We start from the raw sequence: 25,453 nt of genomic DNA, 5'->3' as shown, positions 1-25,453 counted from the left end.
AATGTTTATCCGCAGATTTATTTTACTAATTCGGTAATTGTTTTACTTTATATTAAAGAACACAGCTTTCCCAATCAAATGTAAACTTTATTTTGATATAACATCCCAGAACAACATTAGAGACCTTTTCTAAAGTTAAAAGCGAAGCTTTATCTTTTTATCAAAATGATAAAATTAATTTTTAGAGCTTGTTTATTGAAAATCTGAAGTAGAAAATAAAAAATAAAGATTTTAAAGTTTAAGTTCCATACTTTAAGAACTAAAATATCTTCATATAAAACTATTTCTGCTATATTTTTATACCAACATATCACATTTTCTTTCCATTTATTTTAATAAAAAAAGAATAGCAATTTTCTTTTAAATAGTTACAAGTAACTGTAAAACTCTTAACTCTAGAAAGGATAAAACCCTTTCATCATACAAATTAAAATATGAAGTTTACTTGCAAATCTACATTCAATCACTTTAATATCAACATATGTACAACGAGACTGCCTTCAACAACTTTTTCATTTTGGCATCACAAAGATAAGTCTTCTGATGTTCTATAAACCATATGTTTATATGATAGTCAGAAGTTTACATAAAATTCAACCTAAATGGTAACAAATGAGTATGGAATGGAAATCAAGGAAAGGTCTTAAATAGGAAGCAAAAGCCCCAAAGTCTCTTAAGCAGCAACAGCACCCTCCCAATTTAGTTTCAAGATGTTCACCATCTTCAATTCATCCTCATGTTTACAGGGCCCTGAAGATCACAAAAGGAAAATTAAAATTAACTTAATTTTCTATTGTCTTCAGGCAAATAATTAAAAAAGAACACTGCACTTAAATATAATCACATAAATTATTAAGGTAAGATGATAGTTTAGGGTAATAAAATACATAAAGTTTAAAATTAATTATATTCCTTTTTCTAAGGATCACATTAGTTCAGAATAAAATAAATGATATTCACACATAAACATAAACAATTGGCAGGCTCTGGGGATTAGTCTGAACTAAAATTTTATCCTGTTATTACTTTCCATTTCCTTACAATCTTCATCAGATTTGCAATTCTTGATCTCAGTATCTATTAACTAAATACTGTAAAATTCTTTTTTTTTTATTAAAAGGAATACATACTTTAAAAATGTAAACAACATATAAAGTAAATAATGAGTAACTTTTTGCACTTTTGGAAAACAGTTCAGCAGTTAGTCAAAAAGTTAAACATCTGACTTTCTACTCCTCAGTACATAGCCAAGAGAAATGAAAACATGTTTACACAAAAACTTGAACACAAAAGTACATAGCAACATTATTCACAATAGCTGAAAAATGGAAACAACTCAAATGTCAATCAACTGATGAACAGATAAACAAAGTATTGTGTATCCATACAACCGAATATTATCCAGCCATAAAAAGGAATGACATACTGACACATGCTACAACATGGATGAACCTTGAAAACATTATGCTAAGTGAAAGCAGTCAGACACTAAGACGCCACATGTTGTATGATTCCATTTATATGAAATGTCCAGAGTTGACAAATCAAGACGCACAAAGTAGATTAGTGGTTGCCCAGGGACTGGAGGAAGGAGGAGATATTTGGAGTTGGAGGAATGGGGAGTGACTGCCTCTGTGTATGGGGTTTGTTTTTAGGGTTATGAAAAAATTAGGGATTTGTTAATGGTGATGGTTGCATAAAGTTGTGAATATACTAAAAGCGGCTGAATTCTTCACTTTAAAAGATGAATTTTATAGTGTGCAAATTATATCTTAATAAAAATTAAGAATAAGTATTCTCCTACTGTAGACACTCAGTCTTGTTTCTCAAAGCAAACACAGTTAATAATTTCTTTATATCCTTTCAGAAAATTTTAAGGCATATAATTAGCATATAAATAGGCATGATAATCCCTCTCTTTTTTCAAACACACAAAGGAACATTTTATACCCCCCCCCCACACCCCTGCCCACACCTCCCGCCCCAGCTCAGCGATTATTCAGTCTCGGCACACACAGATACACCTCAGCCTTTTCAAAGATGCACTGCGTGACATGGATACATCAGTTCATTGGGCACCAGCCCAATACTGAGAAGCATCGGGGTGGATTCCAGTCTATAGCTATTTCCAACAATGCTGCAATGAACATATTTCTTACACAGATACATGAATGTATAAGATAAAACTAAGAGGTGAAATCGCTAAGTCAAAGAATATGTGTATTTTTAATTTTGATTTTGTCCAAGTATCCTCGGAAGAGGTTACACAAATTTAAGCTTTTCCCAGTGGTAAGTAAAATGTCTTGGCAGTGTTGGATGCCACCAGTTTTTGATCCGTGCCAATCTGACAGATGAAAGAAAAATACTATGTGCTACATAACACTCTATACACTTTGTTCGTATCCCTGCTCTGCTCTATTGCATCTGTGATGTCCTTGAGTTCAGTATTCAAATCTTCATTTGGACTAATTCTGGTAATTTATTAATGTTCACATGTGCAAGTAACAAAGAATAGCTAACTTATTAACTGGTTGGTGTGTAGGGTGATAGGAAAGAGAAAAGAGGTGTTAGAAAGGGGAAATAAAATTGGAAGCTATGTATGGGGAAAGTAGTATCTGTGGGCTGTACAACTTGTGCCAGGCAGGAAGAAAAAAGACAAAACTTGGCCATTATGTTTGCCCATAATTTTATAGGCTCCACCTGAATATTTTGGTTGGTCTTCTTACTATAAAATATGGTAAATATTGGTATGTAAAGGTCTGTATATGCTGGTGGGAATGGTGGAAAAAAATTCAACGACAGTTGGTAACATAATATGCTGTGTAGTTTTTTTGTACGCTTACAAGATTTCCCCCAAATAATTTGTTTTAGGTGGTCTGCATTATAAATGCCTACCAGTGTTCTGACGTAGGAATTTATCCTGCTGCTTGTTTGGAACCTGCCACAGGGGGCACAAGGCTGTCCAACTGCTGGCGATGTCCTGTATTGGTCAGCCACTCATAAAACTTATTCTCCACAAGTATCTGGAACTGCTTCCTTTGATCCCTAAAATGGCAATTGAGAGCAAAAAGAATTTAACAGCAGTAAATCATATTAATTTACTCCAAGTGATTATAAAAAACACCTTATAAGATAAACGTGAAATTATTTCTAGTTATCCATTTGTTGTCTCCAAATAACTGTTCTGTTCAGTTCTGTACATTGGGCCACCACCCAAAAAAGTAAACTTGGTCAGATACAATGCCCTCTTTGTAAAGACTTATCAGGAATTACCTATTTTGTTCTACTGTGGTTATTCACTTAACAGGTATTTATGGAGGACCAAGTGATGGCGGGTAGTGTTGTGACTGAATAAATGTGTGAAGAAAAAAGAAGAGACAGGCCTGCCTGCAAGACTCCAGAGGACGCCACTCACACTGTCATCTAGCTTGTCTATGCTCCTTGTGGACTGTATATTCTAGTAGGAAGGAGAGGTAATAAATAAAAATATATCATATAAACTTAAGTAGTTATCAGTGCCTTTGAGAAAAATACACTAGAGTAAGGAAATGGAGAGTACTGGGAATGGTATTTTAGAAAAAGAATGAACAGAGAAAGCCTCTCTAAGATGACACTTAATCAGCGATCTGAATGGTGATGAATTTAGCAAAATAAATATCTGGAGAACATTCCAGGCAGAGGAAACAAAAAGTGGAAAGGCTCTAAAGTAAGAGCATATTTACATGTTCAAGATAAGAAAGAGAAGAGGAGCTACTGGCAGCCAGGAGCCAGGTTAGCAATGTCGGCTAGGCCTTGGGGTAGCTAGGATCTATCCCGGGTGTGGTGGTCTTCTGTTGAACATAAACAATCCCACAGAAGACCAACATTAGACAAGGCCACTCTGAGATGAGACAGATCAAGGCAAGAACAAGACCACTCCATAATCTCAGTCCATACAAAAATCAAAAACATTTTGTGGTCCAGGCCACAAAACATAACCAAACGTCATCCATTCCTGGCTAATGAGTAACTGCTACTTCTTTACAATGACAGTTTTAGCTTCACTTTATTCCTCCCATCTTTAATATAAAAATTGAGATACCAAATCATAGAATTACTCTTGCCTCCATGGAGCATGCAGCCCACAACAAAGCCTTGTTCCCTAGAACCCTCACCCAAATCACCTAACACACGCCAAAATCCAATTATAAGTTCTTTTTAACACTCTTACTAAGATGAAGCGTAACCCTCTCCCTGCTTGCAACGAGTAAGAAAATCCAGCTTTGTTCCACATGTATGTTCCTGGTGGTCTTTGGCCAGAGGGCAATGACTAAGTAATAGCAAGAAGACTGGGATGGCAGAGGGGAGTGAATGGGAGAAAGAATGGCAGAAAATGAGGCAGGAGGTCCTGGGAGGTATGGTAAAACTATTATATTTTATTCCATATATGACGGGAAGTCATTAGAGGGGTCAGAGCAGAGAAATGACACGATCTAATCACTTTTAAAGGATCATGTTGGCAGTTTTCAAATTGATCAATAATTCTTCTGTCTTCCTCTATTCCCAAAGTTAAATTGAGTGCTTTTCCTTGTTTCTAGTGTTATACTGGATCTTACCACTTGAATATACTATAATTCAGAGTCAACATTTATTAAATACCACATTCCAGACTACGCACATGTGTATAAGCATTTCACATGTTTAAGAAAATCTAGGTATCTAAATATGGGACATTCAAACAATAGAATTGCTTTAAAAGGATGTTTTCCCAAGTGATCATTTTTATATCACATCTTTGTAATTATTACTTATATATTATATATTATATTTTATATATATATATATATATATATAGCAATAATTCACAGGAAATGATAAAGACACTAATATCCCAGGTTCTGGAACCAGGTTGACTAGGTGTGAATACCAGCTCCTGTGTGACTCTGGGTAAATTACTTAATCTCTCACTTCCTCAGTTTCCTCATCTGTAATAGGATATTGGTATGAAGAACAAATGAGTTAATAATAGAAGGTGCTTAGAATAGTATTGGCATCTAGCAAATCCTCAATACATATTTCCTGTTATTATGGTCATCATCATTGCTAATAATATGCTAAACTGATAATGACTGGCCTGTAAGTATTAATGTCTTGGTGGCTCAATTCATGATACAAACCGGGCAGAATGTTTTTAAAAGAGAGCAGCAACATATTATCACAATGAATTCCCAGGTAGAGCATGATCTTTATGTTTTTTGGCAGGTAGCGACTGTTTTAAAGAGTCTAAATGCAATTGTGTAACTATGCATTATATTTTTCATTCCTTAATCCATATAATAAGAACAAAGCCACACAAATGAATCCAGAAAATACTACAGCTGGATCAAGTCTTCTTTCAATGACTATTTATCTCAGAATGAATTTAATTCTTATAGGTCAGGTGTCGGATATTCTTGGTAAACAATTTCACCCAGAAGATGTATCTCGGGGCCGACCTGGTGGCTCAGGCGGTTAGAGCTCCATGCTCCTAACTCCAAAGGCTGCTGGTTCGATTTCCACATGGGCCAGTGGGTTCTCAACCACAAGGTTGTCAGTTCAATTCCTCGAGTCCTGCAAGGGACGGTGGGCAGCGGCCCCTGCAACTAAGATTGAACACGGCACCTTGAGCTGAGCTGCCGCTGAGCTCCTGAATGGCTCAGTTGGTTGGAATGCATCCTCTCAACCACAAGGTTGCAGGTTTGACTCCTGCAAGGGATTGTGGGCTGCGCCCCCTGCAACTAGCAACTGGCAACTGGACCTGGAGCTGAGCTGCGCCCTCCACAACTAAGACTGAAAGGACAACTTGAGGCTGAACAGCACCCTCCACAACAAAGAATGAAAGGACAACAACTTGACTTGGAAAAAAGTCCTGGAAATACACACTGTTCCCCAATAAAGTCCTTTTCCCCTTCCCCAATAAAATCTTTTTTTAAAAAAAGAAAAAGATGTATCTCACATCACTAAGCAGAGTATGTCACACTCATGCTAGTAAACACAGTCCAGCCTACACCACTACACACAGTGTCTCACACACACACACTCCAGTAAATTATCTTACTAAACCGTCATGTCAATCTCATGCGGCAGGACAATATACTTATACTTTGTATATGATACAAATCAGACCCAGAGAGGTTAAATGAGACTCATGTCACACAGTAAAGTGGCATGGTCAGTACTAATTCCTGAGTCTGAGTACTTTCCAGTATAATATAGATACAGCTATCCAAAGAACAGCACTAACCTTACAAATCTTATAAAACTAAAAGATTTAATTAAAATAAGCATTTTTTTACTCACGCATTAAACAGCAGTTATGGGTCATCAGAAACAAAAACACTATGGAATGGCTGCCACTTTTCAAGATAATGACAACCAGAAAAGAAAATAACAAACAAACAAAACTAGTACCAGGTAAATGGAAGTTAATTATTAAAGAGTTTTTATGTCTTAAGGAAAAGGGTCATAATGATCAAGATATTATCAGGACATATGGCGTTTCATGTTAAAATCCCCCAAAAGAACTTGCTTGACACCCTTTTTGCAAACTAGCTCCAGCTCTCAAGTATACAACATTGTATAAGAAGCAATCCTCCATCTTTTGGTACTATGTTTCCTATGTTCCTCTCCTAATATCTCTAACAAATAAAATTTGATTAAATACCAAAATATTTGTACAAACAATAATTATTTATTCTGAGCACCCACTACTTTCAAGTTGTATATGATATTCTTTCTAGAGGAAAATTCATTAATCAAAAGTTTCTAAACTGGGCTTCAATTTTTGGAGTCATTTTTGATTTTCTTGTTTTCTTCACAAAATCTTAGAGTTCTGCCTCCTGTCAAAGCGTTTCTGTCTCCACCCCCTTCCTTTCCACCCTCGTCCAGTTTCTCAGTCTAGACCATTACAGTATCACCCTGATGTCCCTTTCAAATCTCTCTAAATAGAGGAACATCCTGGGTGCCCATAACACTTCCTTACCCATTTTGTCATGTACCATAGCATCTAATAAAGTGGTTTGCATATTGTAGCCATTCTATAAATGTTCCTGAATAAATGAAACAGCTTTCCATACTTCAGTTAATTGCTCAAAACCCTTTAATGGTTCCAAGTCTAACTTCCACGGCCTGGCATTCAAGATTCTCTGTAACCTGGCTCAAGCTGCCGTCTAAGCCTAAATATCACTATTCCATACCCATAATCCTATTTCAGCAATTGATTTCGAAGATACCTAAGGTCTGCTGCTGCTTCCATACCTGCTCCTATAGTGCTATTAAAAGTATTCTGCTCAGTGCTCACTTCCTACCCAAACTGAGCTCATTCTCCAAGGTCCAACACAAATTCTACTTCTATAAATCTTCCCTAACTACCCACACTGATGGTTCTGAATCTCTATAAACCAGACAGTGTCTCCCTAGCTTCTAGAGATTAAAGACCAATACCCTTGAAATAAAACTTTGTGGCGGACATAATAAACTACAACCACCTATTAGGTTGATACAAAATAATTGTGGTTTCAAAGGTTAAAAATTGCAAAAACCACAATTACTTTTGCACCAGCCTAATACTATCACAAGCATGTTATTAAAAATATTTTAGTACACAAAAGTAAAAGGGAAATAATCTCAGAATAAAAACCAATATTTAAAAATGACTAAACTTAGCTTTATTTTAAAACACTCTATGGATTATGGAAACATGGGCTAGGGAAACTGACAAAAACTATCATTAATCCATGGACCAGCTCGAGGAACCCACCCTTGGAGAGTCTGTCTGTGGCGTGGCACAGCCAAGACATCTGTTTTTTTAACAAGTTCCTTGGATGATGTACAACCCAGGCTGAGAACCACCAGCACTGTGTGGAAGGGAAATGAGAAACTAAAACCTGTCCATTGAAGTATTGGAATATGTAGCATAGTCTATATGTTGCCCTTTCATTCATGTAAGTCGCATATCTGCCAATGAAACTTAAACTTCTTTTAAAAAAGGGGAGTCTAATACTTTAGTAGTATCCACTCACTCCCATTCCCCAGCCAAACAGTGCCTGTAATACTAACCTGAAACCCAAGCCTTAACTAAAGACACACTGTATCATTTTCATTACTTTAGCACAGCGATAAACATATTCAGATTAAGCTGCTTCCCATAAAAGACAAACTACTTCTAGAAAACACTCACTTTGTCAAATGAGCCTCCTTCACCGTTTTCTGCCAGGTCTGGATCTTCTGTTCTCTCTGCCCCAGTGCTTTCTGATACACAGATGGAAGGCCCCCAGGTATCTCTGTTGTGTCCCCGTCCATCTCAAATGGAATAACAAACACATAGAAGTCACACGGTGGTAAGAGTCGGAAGGCACTTGTGTTGTTGTTCTCTCTGCACACAATCATTGGATTATCCCAATGGTTGGGCACGGTAGCGAGGCCTGTCCTGGCCATATGGTCCTCCAGCATTGGATAATGGGTATGAAAAGGGGCAAGCGTTACTGTGTGGTTCCCAGAGAGAATAAGTGGGCGTGTAGGTGTCAGAATGTGAAAGACGCAGCCTGTTGTAGAAGAGATGGACAAACGATGGCAAACAGCAATGACTTTAACATTGTCACAGCTGTGGAGGTGAAGAGCAGTCTGTACAGGGCCCAGGACAAACGTGCTATTCCTGCACTTCTCAATTGTCACAGATCTGAAAAATGAAAAAATGAGGTAAATTCTTCTGAATGAGAATAAGATAAAAAATATTTGATTACAATGTTTCTCTGATGGCAAAAAAGGAGCAATCCTAGTCCAAAGAAAATGTCAACATGTCAGCATACTATCTTACCGTAAGGGAGAGAGCAGATATATAAAAGATTCGTTGCAACGATGAATCTTTACATGTGCCCCCACCAGAGTGTCTGAGCTCTTGGCCAATGTCTGCTTGTAAACCTGGCTCATCACCACAATGCGGTGCATCCGAGGGGCCACGTGAGTATTACAAGCAATCTTAGCTCTTTTAGTCGTCCCTTCAACTATTTAAGAAAAATATAAAAATGAGATAGTTTCAAATCAAAGAAAAACAACAACCATTTGAAGTGACACATATCTACATGTATACATGTCTAAAATTAAATACACGTGAGGCTTAAAAAATTTTAGTTTAAGAGTACTGGGTAAAGAGGTGTGTTTGCTATACTATTCTCTGTAATTTTATGTTTGCAATATTTTTCACAATGTTTTGTTAAAAAAAAATTAATCTATAATCCATTCAAGATTGCCTATAGATCCAAGATACTTTTCATGTCTACCCCTCAAGTAATGTTCCTAAGGTCATATGGCTGGTAAGTGGCAGAGCTGGGTCAACTCAAATATCTTCCTCCTCAAGATGCCTAATTTATCATCTCTACCCTTAAATAATAATACGAATTCTGAACCCCTCCTAAGTTACTTACCACATCATTCCATGAATTCGATTTGAGTTCATGTCTTTACTCCCAAGATCATTACTGAGAGCACAGCTTTCTCTTGTACCAAGTGCCTTGCACAAACTGACACTCAGAAAAATCTGTGTAGGTTGTCCTCCTAACACAGGCCTGCCAATATGTGACTGGCTTCTCAGACTGTATTTCCCTGCAAGTCACCAGGACACCCTTGTAAAGAACACTGGCTAAATGTTAAGAGATCATTTAAGTATGCTATTATTCTTCTTTTAAAACAATTCCTATTGTTTTAAATAATACATTGTTATTGTAGGAAAATGTTAAATACTAGTAGTAAAAGAAGATAAAAATTACTTGTTATTCAACTATCTACCACTGTTAACATTTTCGTATAATCCTAAGAGGTTAGATGTCCTTTTTCCTATTAGTGCCTACCCTAATAGGAAATTTACTTGAACCTATATTCTTTTATCAACATCAAGCATTATGTAGTAGCTCCTATATGTTTATGGGAGCCTTATATATCTCAGAGTCTTTCATCTCATACTAGAGCAATAGCTTGCTTGATTGGATACAGAATTCGTAGATTGCTATGTTTTTGTTCAAAATTCTGCAGATACTGATCAACCATTTTCTGTTTTTTTGCCATGATATAAACAAGACTGATTTTTTTTTAAATTTGCTTGGAAACTATTTTTTAATCTTTGAAATTCAGAAATTGTAGTTTATTTCAGTTTTTTCTTTTTTCCCATTTATTTTGCCTGGCATTTGTCTCAGTGTAGGCATCTACTTCTCTTTAAACTTATACCTGGGCCCCTCTTCTCTTACAACTTATACCTGGCGCCCAAGAAGTCATATAGCATATGAATCTATCCCTTTAGCCATCGCTGGACTATCAGGAAGATGGTTACCTGATGCAACCAAAGTCAGATTCTTTCTACAATAAATTTAAATTTCCAATTTAGAAATATGTAGAAATATTTAGAAATACGTAGTCTATTTGCATCTGTGGAGCTAAAAAGGTCCTCATCTCTTCACTAGCTCTCTGAGGCTGTAACTGTGGAATGCCAAATTCTGCTGAGGTGCATAGGAAATAGGAAAGCTTCAAGCAGATGAGCATGTGAGAATGAGAGGAATAGAGTGAGAAAGGGAAAAGCGGAGCAAAAAGAGGACTAACTGAAGTTGGAATTTCTGTGAACTGCGACCAAAATGACCTGGACTAGTAAATCAACTCGGAGACTGTTGCTCCATAGAAAGAAAAAGGTATATGAAAAGGCAGATGTTCTCTTTTTCTTTTTATAGTAGCAGTATTTTTCAGTTCTTCTACAGATGTGTGATCATTAATACGCCAGAAAACACTAGGATCCTTGTCATTCAGTTTAATAGAGATTAAAACACTAAATACCTTGGTGAGCCCAAGCTAATTTCTTTCCAGACTTGAGGCAAGCAGATGTACCAAATGGATTCCCAGTCAAGCAGGCTCTCAACCAGGCTTCCAGCTTGTAGAAAGAAAACGTCTTAGAGACCTTTGAGAAGCCACTTTGGGCATGTAGTGATGGCCACAGTGCAAGTTCATGAAGTGGATATATCTTCCTGGCTCTGCTCACTGTACCTTCAATAAGAAAGCTGAGCGCCACAACAGCTTCTCGTGAGACGAGACTACTATGGGCCGAATGAGAGGATGCCGTGAGTTGTTCTGGATCTAAAAGCAGCTCAAGGAGATCTGACAGATGATCACAGACAAAAGCTTGGTGACTATAATCATTCCAGTTCTAAAAAATATCAAAAGAAAGCACTCTTAACAGAATAAAGTGATTGCACAAGACCCAAAACTTTCGTATTTTAGTTATTTTGTATTTATACTTTGCCTCACCTCAAAAAACCATTTAAGGTGACAAATAAATCTTTCAACGATTTGTGTGTGTGTGTATGTGACAGGTATAAACAGATTCTCACTCCACCTTAGCCAATTCAAAGTAATACTAATATCGAACCCTTAGTGTGTGCCAAGCATTAAGTGCTGTACAAGTACAACATATTTAATCCTAACAGCAATCTTAAAATAACCTATTTTACAGATGAGGAAATAGAGATACAGAAAGGTCAGAAAACTTGCCCAAGATCACACTCCTAGTAAATACTCCTAAAGTTTCAGGTCAAACATAAAAATAACCACCTTGAACATTTATTTGATGAAGCACTAGGTTTCTTTATTTACTTGCTCAAAGTACGGGAAAAAAAATTTCAAATTCCACTGGATGAAACAAGGCAACTGGTTTTAAAGGAATTAGATTTAAGAAAAGTTATAATTTTGGGAATAAGCTTTGAGTTGGCAGGTATCCCAAAGACTTGGCTTATTCATTTGACATATTTTTTGAATACTTCTTATAAGATATGAGTAGTGTTAAGTGATGAATTATGAAAATTGAGTAAGACATAGTTCCTGTCTTCAAGGAACTCAAAGTCTATGTAGTGAAAAGACAATGTAAACAAACAAGGACACAATGAGATAAGACCTGTAGCAGAGATCTGTAAAGAGAAAAGCATGAGAGAAACAACAAGCTCCACCTGGGGAAAGAAAATCATAGTAGGTGCTGTTTGAATAGATTCTTGATTGATGATGTTAAGTAAACAGACCAGCAAAGAAGGCATTTGAGGCACAGGGAACAGCATATGCCAAGCCCATAGGATAAAATTGCCTGCTGTGTTCAGAGAACTGGAAGTTCTGGGCAAGGTAAAGGAAGAATGCTAGGAAGTGACAGGTTTAAAAAAGTTAAAATGCAGGCACCAATCATGATAGGCCTTGTATGAAATATTAAAACACCTGGACTTTATTTTTGGTGCAAGGATTTCAATCTATTTTCGAAATAGCTATACTTTTTTTTTCCTTTTGAATAAACTCTCATTTGGATGCCAGAGAATGTATGGAATCACAGGTGCCCACTGTCTCACCTGTTCTTCCCTCTTGCTGCACCCCCTCCTCCAGAGTAGTACCTAACGTGGTTCCAGGGAGTACAGTACGCAAACAACCATGACAATGACAATTCACTGAAAGAGTCTCCATAGGAGAGGGATACAATCCATCTGCATTTCAGAAAGTCCAGTCTAGTGGGTGGACTGCAGCCTCACAGCAGGGTGACTAGGTAGGACAGAAATCAAGGCCAAAAAAAAGGATTAGGACCTATATAAGAAGAAGCAAATGGACACGTTTTTAAAGTTATTTGGAGGCAGATTCAGTAAGACTTGACAACTAACTAGGTATGGGTGGTGAGAAAGAGAGTATGGGTGGCTGGTGGTGATCTTCACTGGCATAGGGACATTTTAAGTAAAGGGACACTTTACTGTAGGGACACACAATTGTCTCCCAAATTGCAATATAGGTAGGTCTCTTCAGAACTGTAACTGGCCATCTTGAATGTGGTTCCCTCGTAGGGGCCAGTGTCTCTTTGCATGTCTGCTCTGTTGTCCTTTTTTTCTCCAATGACCTCAGAGTTTCTAATCCCTTGTAACTCAGGTCACTCATGAACTTTGTGGCTATTCTGGTCCCACCCATCTCTAACTGGTAATTTCTTCAGTCCCTAGGGATACTGACTGGGCCTGGTCAATCGTTTCAAATGAGACCAATTTCAAGCACATGTCAATGAAGGGCTACTCTAGTCAAATGTCCATTCCTGGTCCAATCAGTATAGCACAAACTAGAGTCACCATTTACTGGTACTTACTACGCAACAAGTCTCATGCTAATATATTACTGAATTCTCACAGCATTTCAGAAATAGGTAGTATCATGCCCATTTAGAGAAGAGATGCCAAGGCCTGGAGAATTTAACTGACTTGCCTAAAATCATGTGATATTAAGTAGCAGAGCCAAATTTGAATGCAGGCTACCTTAGTTCAAAACGTCATCTCTCTATGGTGCTCACTAGGCAGGAACTATGTGTGGTGGAAACAGCAGGCAATGATTGGCATCTCTACCACATCTGGACTTGGGAATTCTGAATTTAAGGTATAGATAGGGTACCTACATAAAAAGGGAAATCTAGAATGGAAAAAAAAACCTCAGGAGTCATTGAGATATATGAAGTCATGGGAAGAGAAAGAATAAGTATGTCGAATGAGAAGACAAGATTGCCACAGACAGAATCCTAAGGGAACAGCAGCTCATAAATGCCAGGAGGAGAGAGGCTCAAGAAGAATGAGAAGAATCAGAAGCAGAACAGGAGGGAATAGCATGATGGAATATATAAGAGTGGAATACATTAGGGTGAATGGATTTCTCTGAAAAAGGAGATGAAAGAGCCTAAACATGGCAATAATACATTTTATTATTATTAGATCTACATTTTATTTAAAGTTCTTCAAAATGCTTTTACATAAACAGGTGAAAACATTTTGGTTTTCTTTACAGAAACAAAGAAAAAATAAGATTTTCTAAAACTCGTAATGTGAGGCAGTTAAGTTTAACTTCGAGGTTATCACATCATAATTACTTGAGTATGCTGAGCTTAAGTATACTTAAGCATACTACTTAAACCTATGAGAAAATATTTTTACAGAAATTTTTTCAGCAGATTTCAACCGTTTTTTGCAAAAACTATATCATCTCATTTATCCTCAAAATAAGTACATTCAAATTCATTAACATTTGCAAAAATGGGACTGCTAATAAGAGTAGAGTGAATGATTTCCAGAAAATCATGTAAGTGATTTTTGTTAGTGAAGGAACTGAAATCACTTCTCTATATTTATTACGTGTGCACACATTGATTTTGTTTTATAATTTAAAAAAAAAGTAAAAAGCAAAGCAAAACAAAACAAGCCAGCAAATCAATGGCTTATATAAACAGTCCCAACATAATCTTTAGTGAAGGCAAGCTATCTCCCTAACAAATTGTCCCTTTTAGTGAAAGACACCAAAATTTAAACTGTACCTTATTATGACAACTGGATTTTTCAGTCAGGTCAGGAGACTGAGATCTTTTTCTGGGACTAGGCCACTCTTCTCCAATCAAAGATGTCCTCAGGGAGACCTTATTTAACTGCTGTATGTACAAGAAGAGCAGAAACTGTAGGGTGTCCACTGAAAGCTGTTCAAAAAGAAAAGAAATGATGAAAACATGTCCTAAAACTACAACTAAATAGATATAGTAAAATAAACTCACAGCAGTTTGCTGATCACAAGAAGGCAAATGTAGAAACATTGCTAGCATTTGATTATGTACGTATCAGATTATGTATGTGTCAGAGGACACTCAGATGTAGGAGTTTCTAAAACTCAGGTGGAATCACTTACCTTCTTGGAAAGCTATGTAGCATCTATGGCCACAGACATTCTTTCCCAAACTGATGAAGAAGAAAGGATGTAGTACATACTTTTTAAAAGCATATTATTTCAGAAGTTTAAAAAAAAACCCCTTAGTAAAATGGTGATTTCTGGTCAAGGTGGTAGAGTAGGTAAACACTGCTGGCATCTTCTCATGACCACATTAAAACTACAACTAAATTACAGAACAACCATCACTGAGAATTGCCTGAAGTCTATCTGAACAGAAATCCTGTAACTAAGGACATACAGAAAACACCATGCCAAGACTGGTAGGAGTGGGCAGAGATGTGGAATGAGCTGTCTCACACCCACGTGTGGTGGTTAAAAATCGGGAGGGACATATCAACTGCGGAGGCCCCCTCCTCTGGTGGAGCGAGGGGTCCCAGTCCCACACGAGGCTCCCCAGCACAGGGTTCTAGAGCTGGGGAGAGAAGTCCCCATAACTCCTGGCTCTGAAAACCAGCACAGATTGTGGCTGAGTGAGATGGAGAGCTGCTAAGTCCCAGGAACTCCACTTAAAGGGCCGCACATGGACTTACTTGCTGATGAACTCACTCACTCTGAGCTCTAGTGTCAGGGCAGCAGCTCCAAAGGCACCAGGGATATGCAGGGAGGAACTGAGTTGTCTGGATTCAGACTGAGGGCCGGAGGGGCATCTTCCTTCCAGACGGAGTTGCTGGCAGAAGCCATTCTTTCTTTGTTGAGCCCTTCCCTCTCCTGGTGTGCAGACACAGACAGCTGCCATATCTGAGTCTCCATTAACCTGGCTTCATCTGCCCTGATTCCCTGAGATTCATTTGCTCTGATTCCCTGATTCCCGCCCCACTCAACTTTCAGGACCACCCAAGCTGCTTCCAATGGCTTTTCCATACAAAGGGCCTGCCTTGCCTCATGCTTCGAACTTTCCTAAAATCTGTCAAAGATTCACAAACCCCAAACAAGCAACATCTGTTTGTACAGGGCCTCAGTATGCCCTGTACCTCCTGCCAAGCAGCCCCAAGTCCAGCACTAGTGGCAGCTAGCCTCGGTTCACAGCTTAGCCTCTCTCAGGCACCTCCAAGCCCAGTGTGGATGGTGGCCACTTTGTGGACAGCTTTGTGGCTCATTCCAGGTGGCCCTGAGCAGGGCACAAGCTGTGGCTGAACTTGGTCTGTGGCAGGTCCTCTCCCAGAAGCACGAGCCAGCTGCCTCTGAAGACGACACACCCAAAGGCAGACTGGGAAGGCAGCAGAGCCCTGCTAAAGCGAATCCTGCTCTGTATGGTCAGCTCCTGAACAACAGCTCCTCCACTATAGTCATGGGCAGTCCTCACAAAGAATCTGCCTAGGAGTCATTCCCTCCAGCTAATGTACAAATAGCAATCATGGCTCGACTACAACCGGAGGACACACACAACCCACACAAGGGACAAACCTGGAGCACGCAGCTCAGGTGATCAGAGAGATTGTACCATTGGGCTCCACAGGTCACATACTATATAAGGCCACTTTATTAAGACCAGGAGACATAGCAGCTTTACTTAAAATATATGAAGTCTGACAATTAAGTTTGCGAACTTGTTGCAATGATGTTGTAAACTGTTTTGATATCAGAGGGATTATTCATCATGAATTTGTACCAACTGGTTAGTTACCAAGTTTACTATTTGGAAGTGCTGAACAGGCTGCGTGAAAAAGTTAGACGAAAATGACCTGAAGTTTTTGCCAACAATTCATGACTCTTGCATCACGACAATGCACCAGCTCACTCGGCACTGTCTGTGAGGGAGTTTTTAGCCAGTAAATAAAAGAAAATAAAAGACGGTATTGGAACACCCTCTGTATTCACCTGATCTGGCCCCCAATGACTTCTTTCTTTACCCAAAGATAAAGGAAATATTGAAAGGAAGACATTTTGATGACATTCAGGACATCAAGGGAAATACAACAACAGCTCAGATGGCCATTCCAGAAAAAGAGTTCCAAAATTGCTTTGAAGGCTAGACTAGTTGCTGGCATATTCACCAATGAGGTATTTAGAACTTTTTCTAGGATGAGTTCGCAAACTTAATTGTCTGACCTCATAGAAATGAACACAAGGAGGCAGCCAAAATGGGGAGCTAAAGAAACATGTCCCAAATGAAAGAACAGAACAAAGCTCCAGAAAAAGAACTAAACAAAATGGAGACAAGCAATCTACCAGATGCAGAGTTCAAAACACTGGTTATAAGGATGCTCAATGATCTCAGGGGGAACTTCAACAAAGACATAGGAAACATAAAAATTGAGATAGAAAACAAAAAAGAACTAGTCTATAATGAAGAATACAATAACTGAAATGAAGAATACATTAAAGGGAACCAACAGTAGATTAGATGAAATAGGATAGAATCAGCAGGTTTAGAAGACAAGATAGCAGAAAATACCCATTCAGAACAGTAAAAAGAAAATAAGAATCCAAAAAAAATGAGGATAGTTTAAGAGACCTCTGGACCACCTCAAGCATATCAACATTTGCATCATAGGGGTACCAGAGGAGAAGAGAGACAAAGGAACTGAAAACCTATTTGAAGAAATGACAGAAAACTTTCCTAACCTGGTGAAGGAAATAGATATACAAGCCCAGAAAGCACAGAGAGTCACAAACAAGATGAACTCAAAGAGGCCAACACCAAGACACATCATAATTAAAATGCCAAAGGTTAAAGTTAAAGACAAAATCTTACAAGCCTTGAGATAAAAAGCAGTTAGCTCCTATAAGACTGTCGGTTGATTTCTCAACAGAAACTTTGCAGGCCAGAATGGATTGGCATGAAATATTCAAAGTGATGAAAAGCAAGGACCTACAACCAAGACTACCCTCCCCAGCAAAGCTATCATTTAGAATCAAAGGACAGAGTTTCCCAGACAAGAAAAAGCTAAAGGAGTTCATCACCACCAAACCAGTATTACAAGAAATATTAAAGGGACTTCTTGTAGGAGGAGGAGCAAGAGAAGAAGAAAAAGATGAAGATGAAGAAAAAGAAGAACCAAAAATATGAATAACAAAATGGAAATATCTACATACCTATCAACAATTACTTCAAATGTAAATGGATTAAAAGCTCCAATCAAAAGACAGTGGCTGAATGGATAAGAAAACAAGACCCTTACATATACATATACTGCTTATAAGAGACTCACTTCAGACCGAAAGACACACAAAGACAGAAAGGGATGGAAAAAGATATTTCATGAAAATGGAAACAAAATAAAATTTAAAAAAGCTGGGGCAGCAATACTTATACCAGATAAAATAGATTTTAAAACAAAGGATATAACAAGAGATAAAGAAGGAGCTAAACACCTTTTCTTTTCTTCCTGGGCACACAATTAGGATGGCATTTCCCAGCTTCTCTTCAAGTTAGATAAGGTATAACTGGGTTATAGTCAATGGAATGTGGGACTGTGAGCTTCTTTCAAAAACTCTTCCAAAAGAAATGGAAGTGAAGGATTCTGAGGCCCTAGTGGGCATGGTTGTGCAAACTGTATTATATTTGCAATTGTTCACTTCCCTACCCTCTAAGAGGCTTAAACGGACCATGGGATTTTCCTTAACTCCTGTGAGGTAGCTTAGTCTTCCTCTCTCATTGATTTTACGCATGGACATGTGACAGAGCTTTAACCAACACAAAGAAAGTAGTCATAATGTATGTTATATTAGAGCAAAAGTTTTAAGAGGCATCATAAGTTTCCTCCTGCTTTGTTGCTCTTCCCTTCTGTCACAAGAATAGACCTATGCAAAAGCTACTTCTTCAGCCTAGGTCCTCAACAACATAGAGAGTCAAGCCACAGCCTGGAAGAGGGCCACAGCTAAGGTACAGCCTACATGCAAAATAAGCAAGAAATAAATATCTTTGTATAAGCCACTGGAATGTCATTTTTGTTTGTTTGCTTTTAACTGCAGCAAAGCTGACTAATGTAATAATAGTGGCTCCAACAGACAGAAGCCCGGATCCCTGAGTCATTGCTTGGACGACAGCAGCCTAGAGATGCCTTGTGTTGCACTGCTGCGTGAATGAAAAATAAAAGTACTATTGTGCTAAGCCACGGAAATGCCGGACTGCTTGTTACTATAATGAGACTATTCTGATTAATAGACTTTCTCTGTGAAGTCCTTCCTGATCATAGAATTAATCATTCTCCTCTCTATCCTATTTCTGTACATTATACATACTTTTATTATTGTACATAAAACACTATTAAATAGCACTGTTTTAGACCCCCGCTTCCCCTGCTAGTCAATGAGTTTCATGAAGGCAGAGATGCTGTTCTCATCTTTGAATCCCAGCACAGAGCAGATGCTCACTTAAAAATAGCCAGGTGTTCTAACTATCACATATCAGTGGTTCATAAATACTCATTGACCTCAAAAAACTTTTAAAGTCAATGAAAATATTTCCCTCTTTCAATTACAACACTCTGTAACATTATCGCTTTAGAAGCAGGTGAGTAAGAATCGCTAAGAACTAATTCATTAAATACATTACATACTGCCACACTGAAACTGCTAAAACTCAAATGGTTCTTTGGGGAGCTCAGTGGTCACTAATCTAAAACTGCACACCATACAGCTAGTGTGTACAGTACCAATTTTTTAAATTAAAAATTAAAAAATATATTTCCCAAAGTAATTAAACACACATACATCTACATATAAATCCATACCTGATTTCTCTGCTTCTCAACTTCCTCCTCAGATGTGCAGTTGGACAGAATCTCAGACCACTCCAGGCGTTCCTCCGGTGTCTTGACTGCAAGACTATCAAATATTTCAAAGTAAAGCCATGCCAGATCCTTCGCCAACTGCAGCTTCCCACATGCAATGTGCCTCCAGGTCGACCAGTACAGGCGTGGGTAAGCTCCCTCTATGGCTCGGGTCCGCACATAGGTGGATATCTTCCTGAGATAGTGAAGACTGAATTTGGATGGAGGAGGGACCTGCAAGGCGCCCACAAGAAAGGGTTCTGCTTTCACCCAAAGGAGAACTCCGGACTGGTCCATATTATCTCAAAAGACATCTGTGTGAAAAGGCTTCTTTGCATACCTAGGAAACAAAGTTTCTTCAAAAACTGTCTTGAAACAAAACTCATTTATACATTTTTCTTGTAAGGTGACCCCTCCCTTAACCATTTTTAAATGTAAAACATCAGTTTAAAAAGCAGACCTAGCTCATCAACCAAGAGCAGAACAGATTTTTGGTCAGTTCGCAATACAATTTATTTAAGTAAGAAAAATTCTGTGATAAAACACAATTATCTTACTTGAATTGTTCCAAGTGGTTGTTTCAGGAAGAGTGTAGAACTACATGAGGTATGAATCAGAAGAAAAGAAGAAATGAGAAAAAGGGTCATCCTATCACAGGAAATCTTGCTCTACCCCGAGGGGGAATGCTAGTCAAAATTAAGGGAATAAAACTTCACTGAGTCAAATCACTTACACAGAGTATGCTTGGTTAACGATTTGGACATGTTAGCTGACCATATAAGCTCAACATGAAGCACTAATATGAGATGGCAGACAAGAATACTCATGTAAATGTAGGCTGCAAAAACAGATCAAGGAAAGTTAAAGCTATGGTCTATAACAGGTAGAATCTATTATGTTCAGGTGCAATATTTTTAGATTTTGATTGTTGTTTAAACAATACATGATTTCTATGGTTTATAAAATATCTAAAAATAGAAAAGGAGGAAATCATCCACACTCCCACCACCAAACAGAAACTAATCAATATTTTATTGTATAAAGTGTGATAAAAAATACGGTGAATGTTTAAATGAAAGAGTTTATTACAGTAAAAGACACATTGCCATTACTCCTCCCCAAAATACTTCCCCTCGCTTTGAACACACTTATCCCTTTGTTCTTGCCACTTTCTGAAACAGTTCTGGAAGTCCTCTTTTGTGTCTTTAGTTGCGCTGTCATGGCTGCCTCCGTTTCCTGAATCAGTTCAAAACAGTTACTTTTCATGGTCATTTTGACTTTGGGGAAAAGTCAGAAGTCTCACGGTGCCAGATTCAGTGAATAAGGTGGCTGAGGACACACTGTAATGCTTTGACAGAAATTACCGTACCAGAAGCAATGTGTGACATGGAGCCTTTCTGTAGTGTTTAAAACATATGGTGAATGCTGTTACCGAGTTCATTCAACGGAAGGCAAGGATTTTCAATATGGAAAGAGATGCGTCGAAACTTAGTAACACTGTGAGACAAGTTTCAACAGTCGGGTGTGAGCTATGGTTGACAGAAGGTGTTTTAAAGTGTGCTGTAAATCATCCTCCATCATGACAACACTGTGTGTCACACATCACTTCTGATATATGGCAACTTCTGTCACATAAAAACATTTCAGTGTGTCCTCATCCACCTTATTCACCAGATCTGGCACCATGCGATTTTTGGCTCTTCCCCAAAGTCAAATGATTCAGGACATTAATGCAGCCACAACAGTGCAACTAAAGACACTCACAAAGGAGGACTTCCAGAACTGCTTCAGAAAGTGGCAAGAATGATGGGATAAGTTTGAAGTGAGGGAGGGTATTTTGAGGAGTAATGGCAATGTGTCTTTTATTGTAATAAATTTTTTTTATTTAAACATTCACATATTGTTTGATCACATCTCATACTCCCTTTCTTTTCCCCACATAGATTAGATGTTAGTTTCAGAATTTTCATAGTTGTCATAATACCATATATACAATTCTGTATTATTTTTAAAGCTTCATAGTACTCTAAATTAATGTACCTTAGCTTATGCAACTGTTCTATTTTTAAACATTTAGTGGGTTTAAAATTTTTCATAAAAGGAAGATAGGCAAACTATTAATTAAATAATAAACTATATATATAAATAAACTATATATATATTAATAAACTATATAATAACATATTATATAATATACCACCTTTCTGTATATTTCCTGCATTATGATTATTTTTCAGAGAAAATTTTCAGAGGTGCATCTGTGAAATTGTGTAACTGACATTTCTGAAGCTCCTGACATATTTCCATTGCTTTCCAAAATGATTGTATCAAATTGTACCATCACTTGACCGAGGTACTCTCTTCACTGAGTACTCCTCAGCCCTAAGCAACATCACTCAAAAAAAAAACAACCCTACCTTACATAACTGATGGAAAATTTTTTATTGCTATTTATTTTGCAGTTGATTCTTTAAAAAATTGTGCTTCTTTGGGGAATCATCTGTTTAAAAAATAGCTGACATCAATTGAGTGCTTACGATGTGCCCGGCAGCGTGCTGAAAATTTCGCATACTTCCCCTCTTTTCATCCTCATGACCCCCTGGAGATACATATAGTCATCTTATTTTCTGATGAGAAAACGGAGATTTAGAAAAGTTAAGGGACTTACCCAAAGTCACATACTTAAATTGGCACAGCTCTGGATTAGAATTCAATTCTGTTTGACTTGAGAACAGTGTCGCTTACAAATGCACGTTAGGAACCCAGTTTGGGGGGAAATCTCTGAAAAAATGGGAGTGGATGCAGAAGAGCATTACCAGAATGAATGAATGGCTTTAAACGTGAGGCCATCCCCGTAGGGCCATTTTTCAAGTGAAGGGAGAGGAACGCAAAGGACTCCAAGGAAGAGGGTAAGAGGGTGAACTGCAGCTGTCTCCCAATATGGGATCATGGGAATGCTTTAGCATCGCTCTGGGGAAAGCCCGACGATGACAGTTACGTGCGGAAGACCGCAGTTGGCCCACGTGGAGCCAGGCTGCTCTGTGAGACGCAGCCCCAGTGGCGGAAGCGGGCCATCAAAACCCAGACCCTGGAGACGAGCGCTCTATTCTAACTCCGAGACTCGAGAGGGTTCAATCCGTCAACAAACCTAAACCGGGGCTCTTTCCCTATCCACCCCCCTCCCATCCCGCGCGCTGGGATTAGGGTTTTCCAGGACGGGAGATCCGCCCGCGGCCCAAGGAGGCCCCCTGCGGGTTCGCAGCCGCCTCGGACGCTGTCCGGAGTGGGACGCGGTGGAGGCCACCCAAGGGCTCCGCCCTGACTTCACAGGCAAACACCCTCAGCTGACAGGGCGCGCAGCGGGCCCGGGAACCGGCGAACGCGAAGGCAGCCGCCCCAGCCCGAGCCTGAAGTGTGACCCGCCCATCCTTCCCTCCCCGCCGCCGGCCCGTGTGCGTTACCTGCGAGGGCGGGCGGCGTCCCCGCACCGTTCCGCGCGCCGCGGCGCCCGGCGCCCTGCTCCGGTGGCCCGCCCTTTGACCGCCGCCGCATCCACCGCGCACGCGCGATGCCTGGCACCACCGAGAACCGGAGGACTACGCTGCTAGAGAGGCCGACCGCTTCTCCAACGGGCTGCGAAAACTTTGGCTAAGGCCAGGAGCCCTGGAGACTGGGACCTGGAGCCAACCCCCGCTTTCTGGGACCACACCTTTCAACCCAGGAGAGTAGGAAGTCTTTTATTGCTCCGCAGAACTGTGGTTAGGCAGCAGCTGCTGGAAAGGTCAGCACACTTTGATCAGTAATAATAATGATAATTTACATTTTAGAGTGCTTATTCTGGATGGGGCATTGTGTAAACTACCTTTATGTGTATTATCTCAGTCTTCCCAAGAGTCCTTAATAGTAAGTACATTCGTTTTATCGATGGGGAAACTAGGGTGTAGAGGTGACAGTATCACACCCCTAAGGTCACACAGCAAGACACTAGCGGAGACACAAGCCCAGGCCTTCTGAAGCGGGGAAATCCCAGGGTTAGCTTAACTCTGTTAGTTTTCCCAACACGTAACCACTTTCACGAAGTTTTTTAGATTCCACCCAGCAGCAGACATCACTCCTTCCTCTAAACTTTCATTTCATGATTTTTAGCCATTTCCTGCTTTCTTAGTTGGCTTATGGTCTCTCTAGGTGTGGCACATACAAAGAAATAAGACCATAAAATGCAATTTAATTCCTCTTTTACATAGCCTCTCTCCCCTGGTAGGCATCTCCTGAAAGCAGTAACTTTGTTTTTCTCTTAACTCTGCATGAATCAAGAGGTAAAGAGCAGGGGCCTTGGATACAAACAGATCTAGGTTAGATTCCAGGCTACACCACTAAGTGGCTCAGACATTGAGCAAATTCTCTCTGTGTCTATGTTTTCTGCAACAGCAATTATTTAATGAGCACCACTCTGTCTGGCACAGTGCCAGGCACTAGGATTACATTAGTGAACAAAACAGGTCATTGTTTTCTTGGAATGTATATTTTAATAGGGAGAATGGATAATACATATTAAGGAAATAAGATAGGATAATATCAGATAGTGATGATTGGGGGGGATGAAGTCAGTGCGAATCTGAGCTGAGGCCTGAAGAATAAGAAGACATAATACGAAGATCACCGTCGAAGCAATTTTTACTCCATGGCAGGCACTGCTCTAAGGTACTATTCTATACAGCTGAGAACAGAACAATCTACATTCATGCTCTCACAAAACTGGCATTCCAGTGCATGTGAGTACGGGATGTGGGGATGGAAACTAATACAAAACAAGATGGTGTAAGAACAAGGGATTCAGCAGGAGCTAATTTTGATTGGTCAGGGAAGTCTTCTTAGAGGTGATGATATTTAAGCTGATATTTGTGTTTAAAAAGGAGTAACTCTTGTTAGGATCTGAGGGAAGAATGTTTCTGGCAGAAAGAACAGCTAGAGCAAAGGTCCTAGGCAGTAATGAAGTTGGTGTATTAAAAAAAGAGAAAGGAAACCAGTTTTGCTGGAACATGGTAAGGTGTATACTAGGTGAGAGGAGAGCTCATATAAGGTTTTAAAATTTTTTTTTCCAGCTTTATTGAGACATATAAAGTTTTTATGAGCTAGCATAAAGGGCTGGGATTTTATTCTAAGTGCAATGGAAAGCCATTCAAGGCCTTTAAGCAGGGGAATGACATAATCTGATATGTTTGTAAAAAATCATGGCGGTGGGGCAGGAGTGAACACGAGATATTAAGAGTGGAGGTTGGGAGTCCAGTTAGGAGGCCTTTGTCAGGTGGGCAATGATGTGACTTAGCCCAGAGAGATAGTGGAGATGCAGAGTAGTGGACAGAGTCAGATTATAGTTTAAAGATAAAGACTTGGATAGGGGATGCGGCAAAGGAATCAAGGAACACACCTAGTTTTGTGGTGAACAACTAAGTAGTGCGTTTACTGAGATAAGCAAACGTAGGTGGAGGGAATCAGAATTCTCCTGTAAACACTCTAGTACAGCGTCTGGCACATAAAGCAGGCGGATCATCTGGCTTTATGTGCCAGACGCTGTACTAGACTGTTTACAGATTTTCTCCTATCAAAATTTCACAACACTGCCAGTAAAACAGCTCAATGTAAATAAAGCTTAGGTTCAGGCTGGTGGGTAAGGGGCGGGGGCTGTCCTCACCTCTAAGAAGTGGTGGGAGCGGAATCCACACCTCGGTCTGTCTCCACGGTCTCTTCTCCGTGAAACCGAGACAGTTTTCTCCTTGGAGGTCAGGAGAAGGTATAGTCTTCAGATCTGAGCATTGCCTCCGGGTACTGTGGCCGTGCGGTAATTGTCCCCGCCCATTTTGCCTACACGCCTCCAGCGTGGAGTTCCCTATGAATGAAATTCCAAGACCGGTAACCGGGCTCAAACTTTCCTCCCGCAATTGGTCAGTGCTGAAGGAGGAGCCCCGCGATTGGTG

At 39.3% G+C, this 25,453-nt stretch overlaps 1 protein-coding gene across 7 annotated transcripts; it reads right to left on the bottom strand.

The window, feature by feature from the left end:
• On the bottom strand, positions 1 to 23,102 carry TBCCD1 (TBCC domain containing 1). 7 transcript variants are annotated; one of them, XM_081074326.1, is made up of 10 exons: positions 22,940 to 23,102; positions 22,147 to 22,259; positions 20,036 to 20,075; positions 19,440 to 19,818; positions 14,360 to 14,515; positions 10,834 to 11,200; positions 8,834 to 9,020; positions 8,198 to 8,695; positions 2,896 to 3,045; positions 8 to 750 (listed from the first exon to the last, which is right to left on the bottom strand). In XM_081074326.1, the coding sequence occupies exons 4-9, from the start codon at positions 19,773 to 19,775 to the stop codon at positions 2,916 to 2,918; spliced, it is 1,674 nt and encodes a 557-aa protein (XP_080930452.1). In that variant the 5' UTR covers positions 19,776 to 19,818; positions 20,036 to 20,075; positions 22,147 to 22,259; positions 22,940 to 23,102; the 3' UTR covers positions 8 to 750; positions 2,896 to 2,915. The 7 variants fall into 7 exon arrangements, with proteins under 7 accessions (XP_080930451.1, XP_080930452.1, XP_080930453.1 ...); XM_081074327.1 differs by lacking the exon at positions 22,147 to 22,259 and adding an exon at positions 22,016 to 22,105 and having other exon boundaries at positions 22,940 to 23,039; XM_081074325.1 differs by lacking the exon at positions 20,036 to 20,075 and having other exon boundaries at positions 1 to 750.
• Between the last annotated feature and the right edge of the window lie 2,351 nt (positions 23,103 to 25,453).

Source organism: Rhinolophus hipposideros, assembly GCF_964194185.1.
Source record: "Rhinolophus hipposideros genome assembly, chromosome: 2".
NCBI classification, from domain to species: domain Eukaryota; kingdom Metazoa; phylum Chordata; class Mammalia; order Chiroptera; family Rhinolophidae; genus Rhinolophus; species Rhinolophus hipposideros.
Note: the sequence above shows the minus strand (reverse complement) of the source record. Positions and strands in the feature narration are given on the sequence as shown.

Bases quoted from the DNA above. Each gene is read 5' to 3' on its own strand.
- TBCCD1 (XM_081074325.1), bottom strand. From the start codon at position 19,775: ATGGACCAGTCCGGAGTTCTCCTTTGGGTGAAAGCAGAACCCTTTCTT. The intron at 11,201-14,359 runs GTACAGTTTAAA...GATATTTTTTAG, and splicing joins AATCCAGTTGTCATAATAAG to AACTGGAATGATTATAGTCA. The intron at 8,696-8,833 runs GTAAGATAGTAT...TTCATTTTTCAG, and splicing joins TATCTGCTCTCTCCCTTACG to ATCTGTGACAATTGAGAAGT.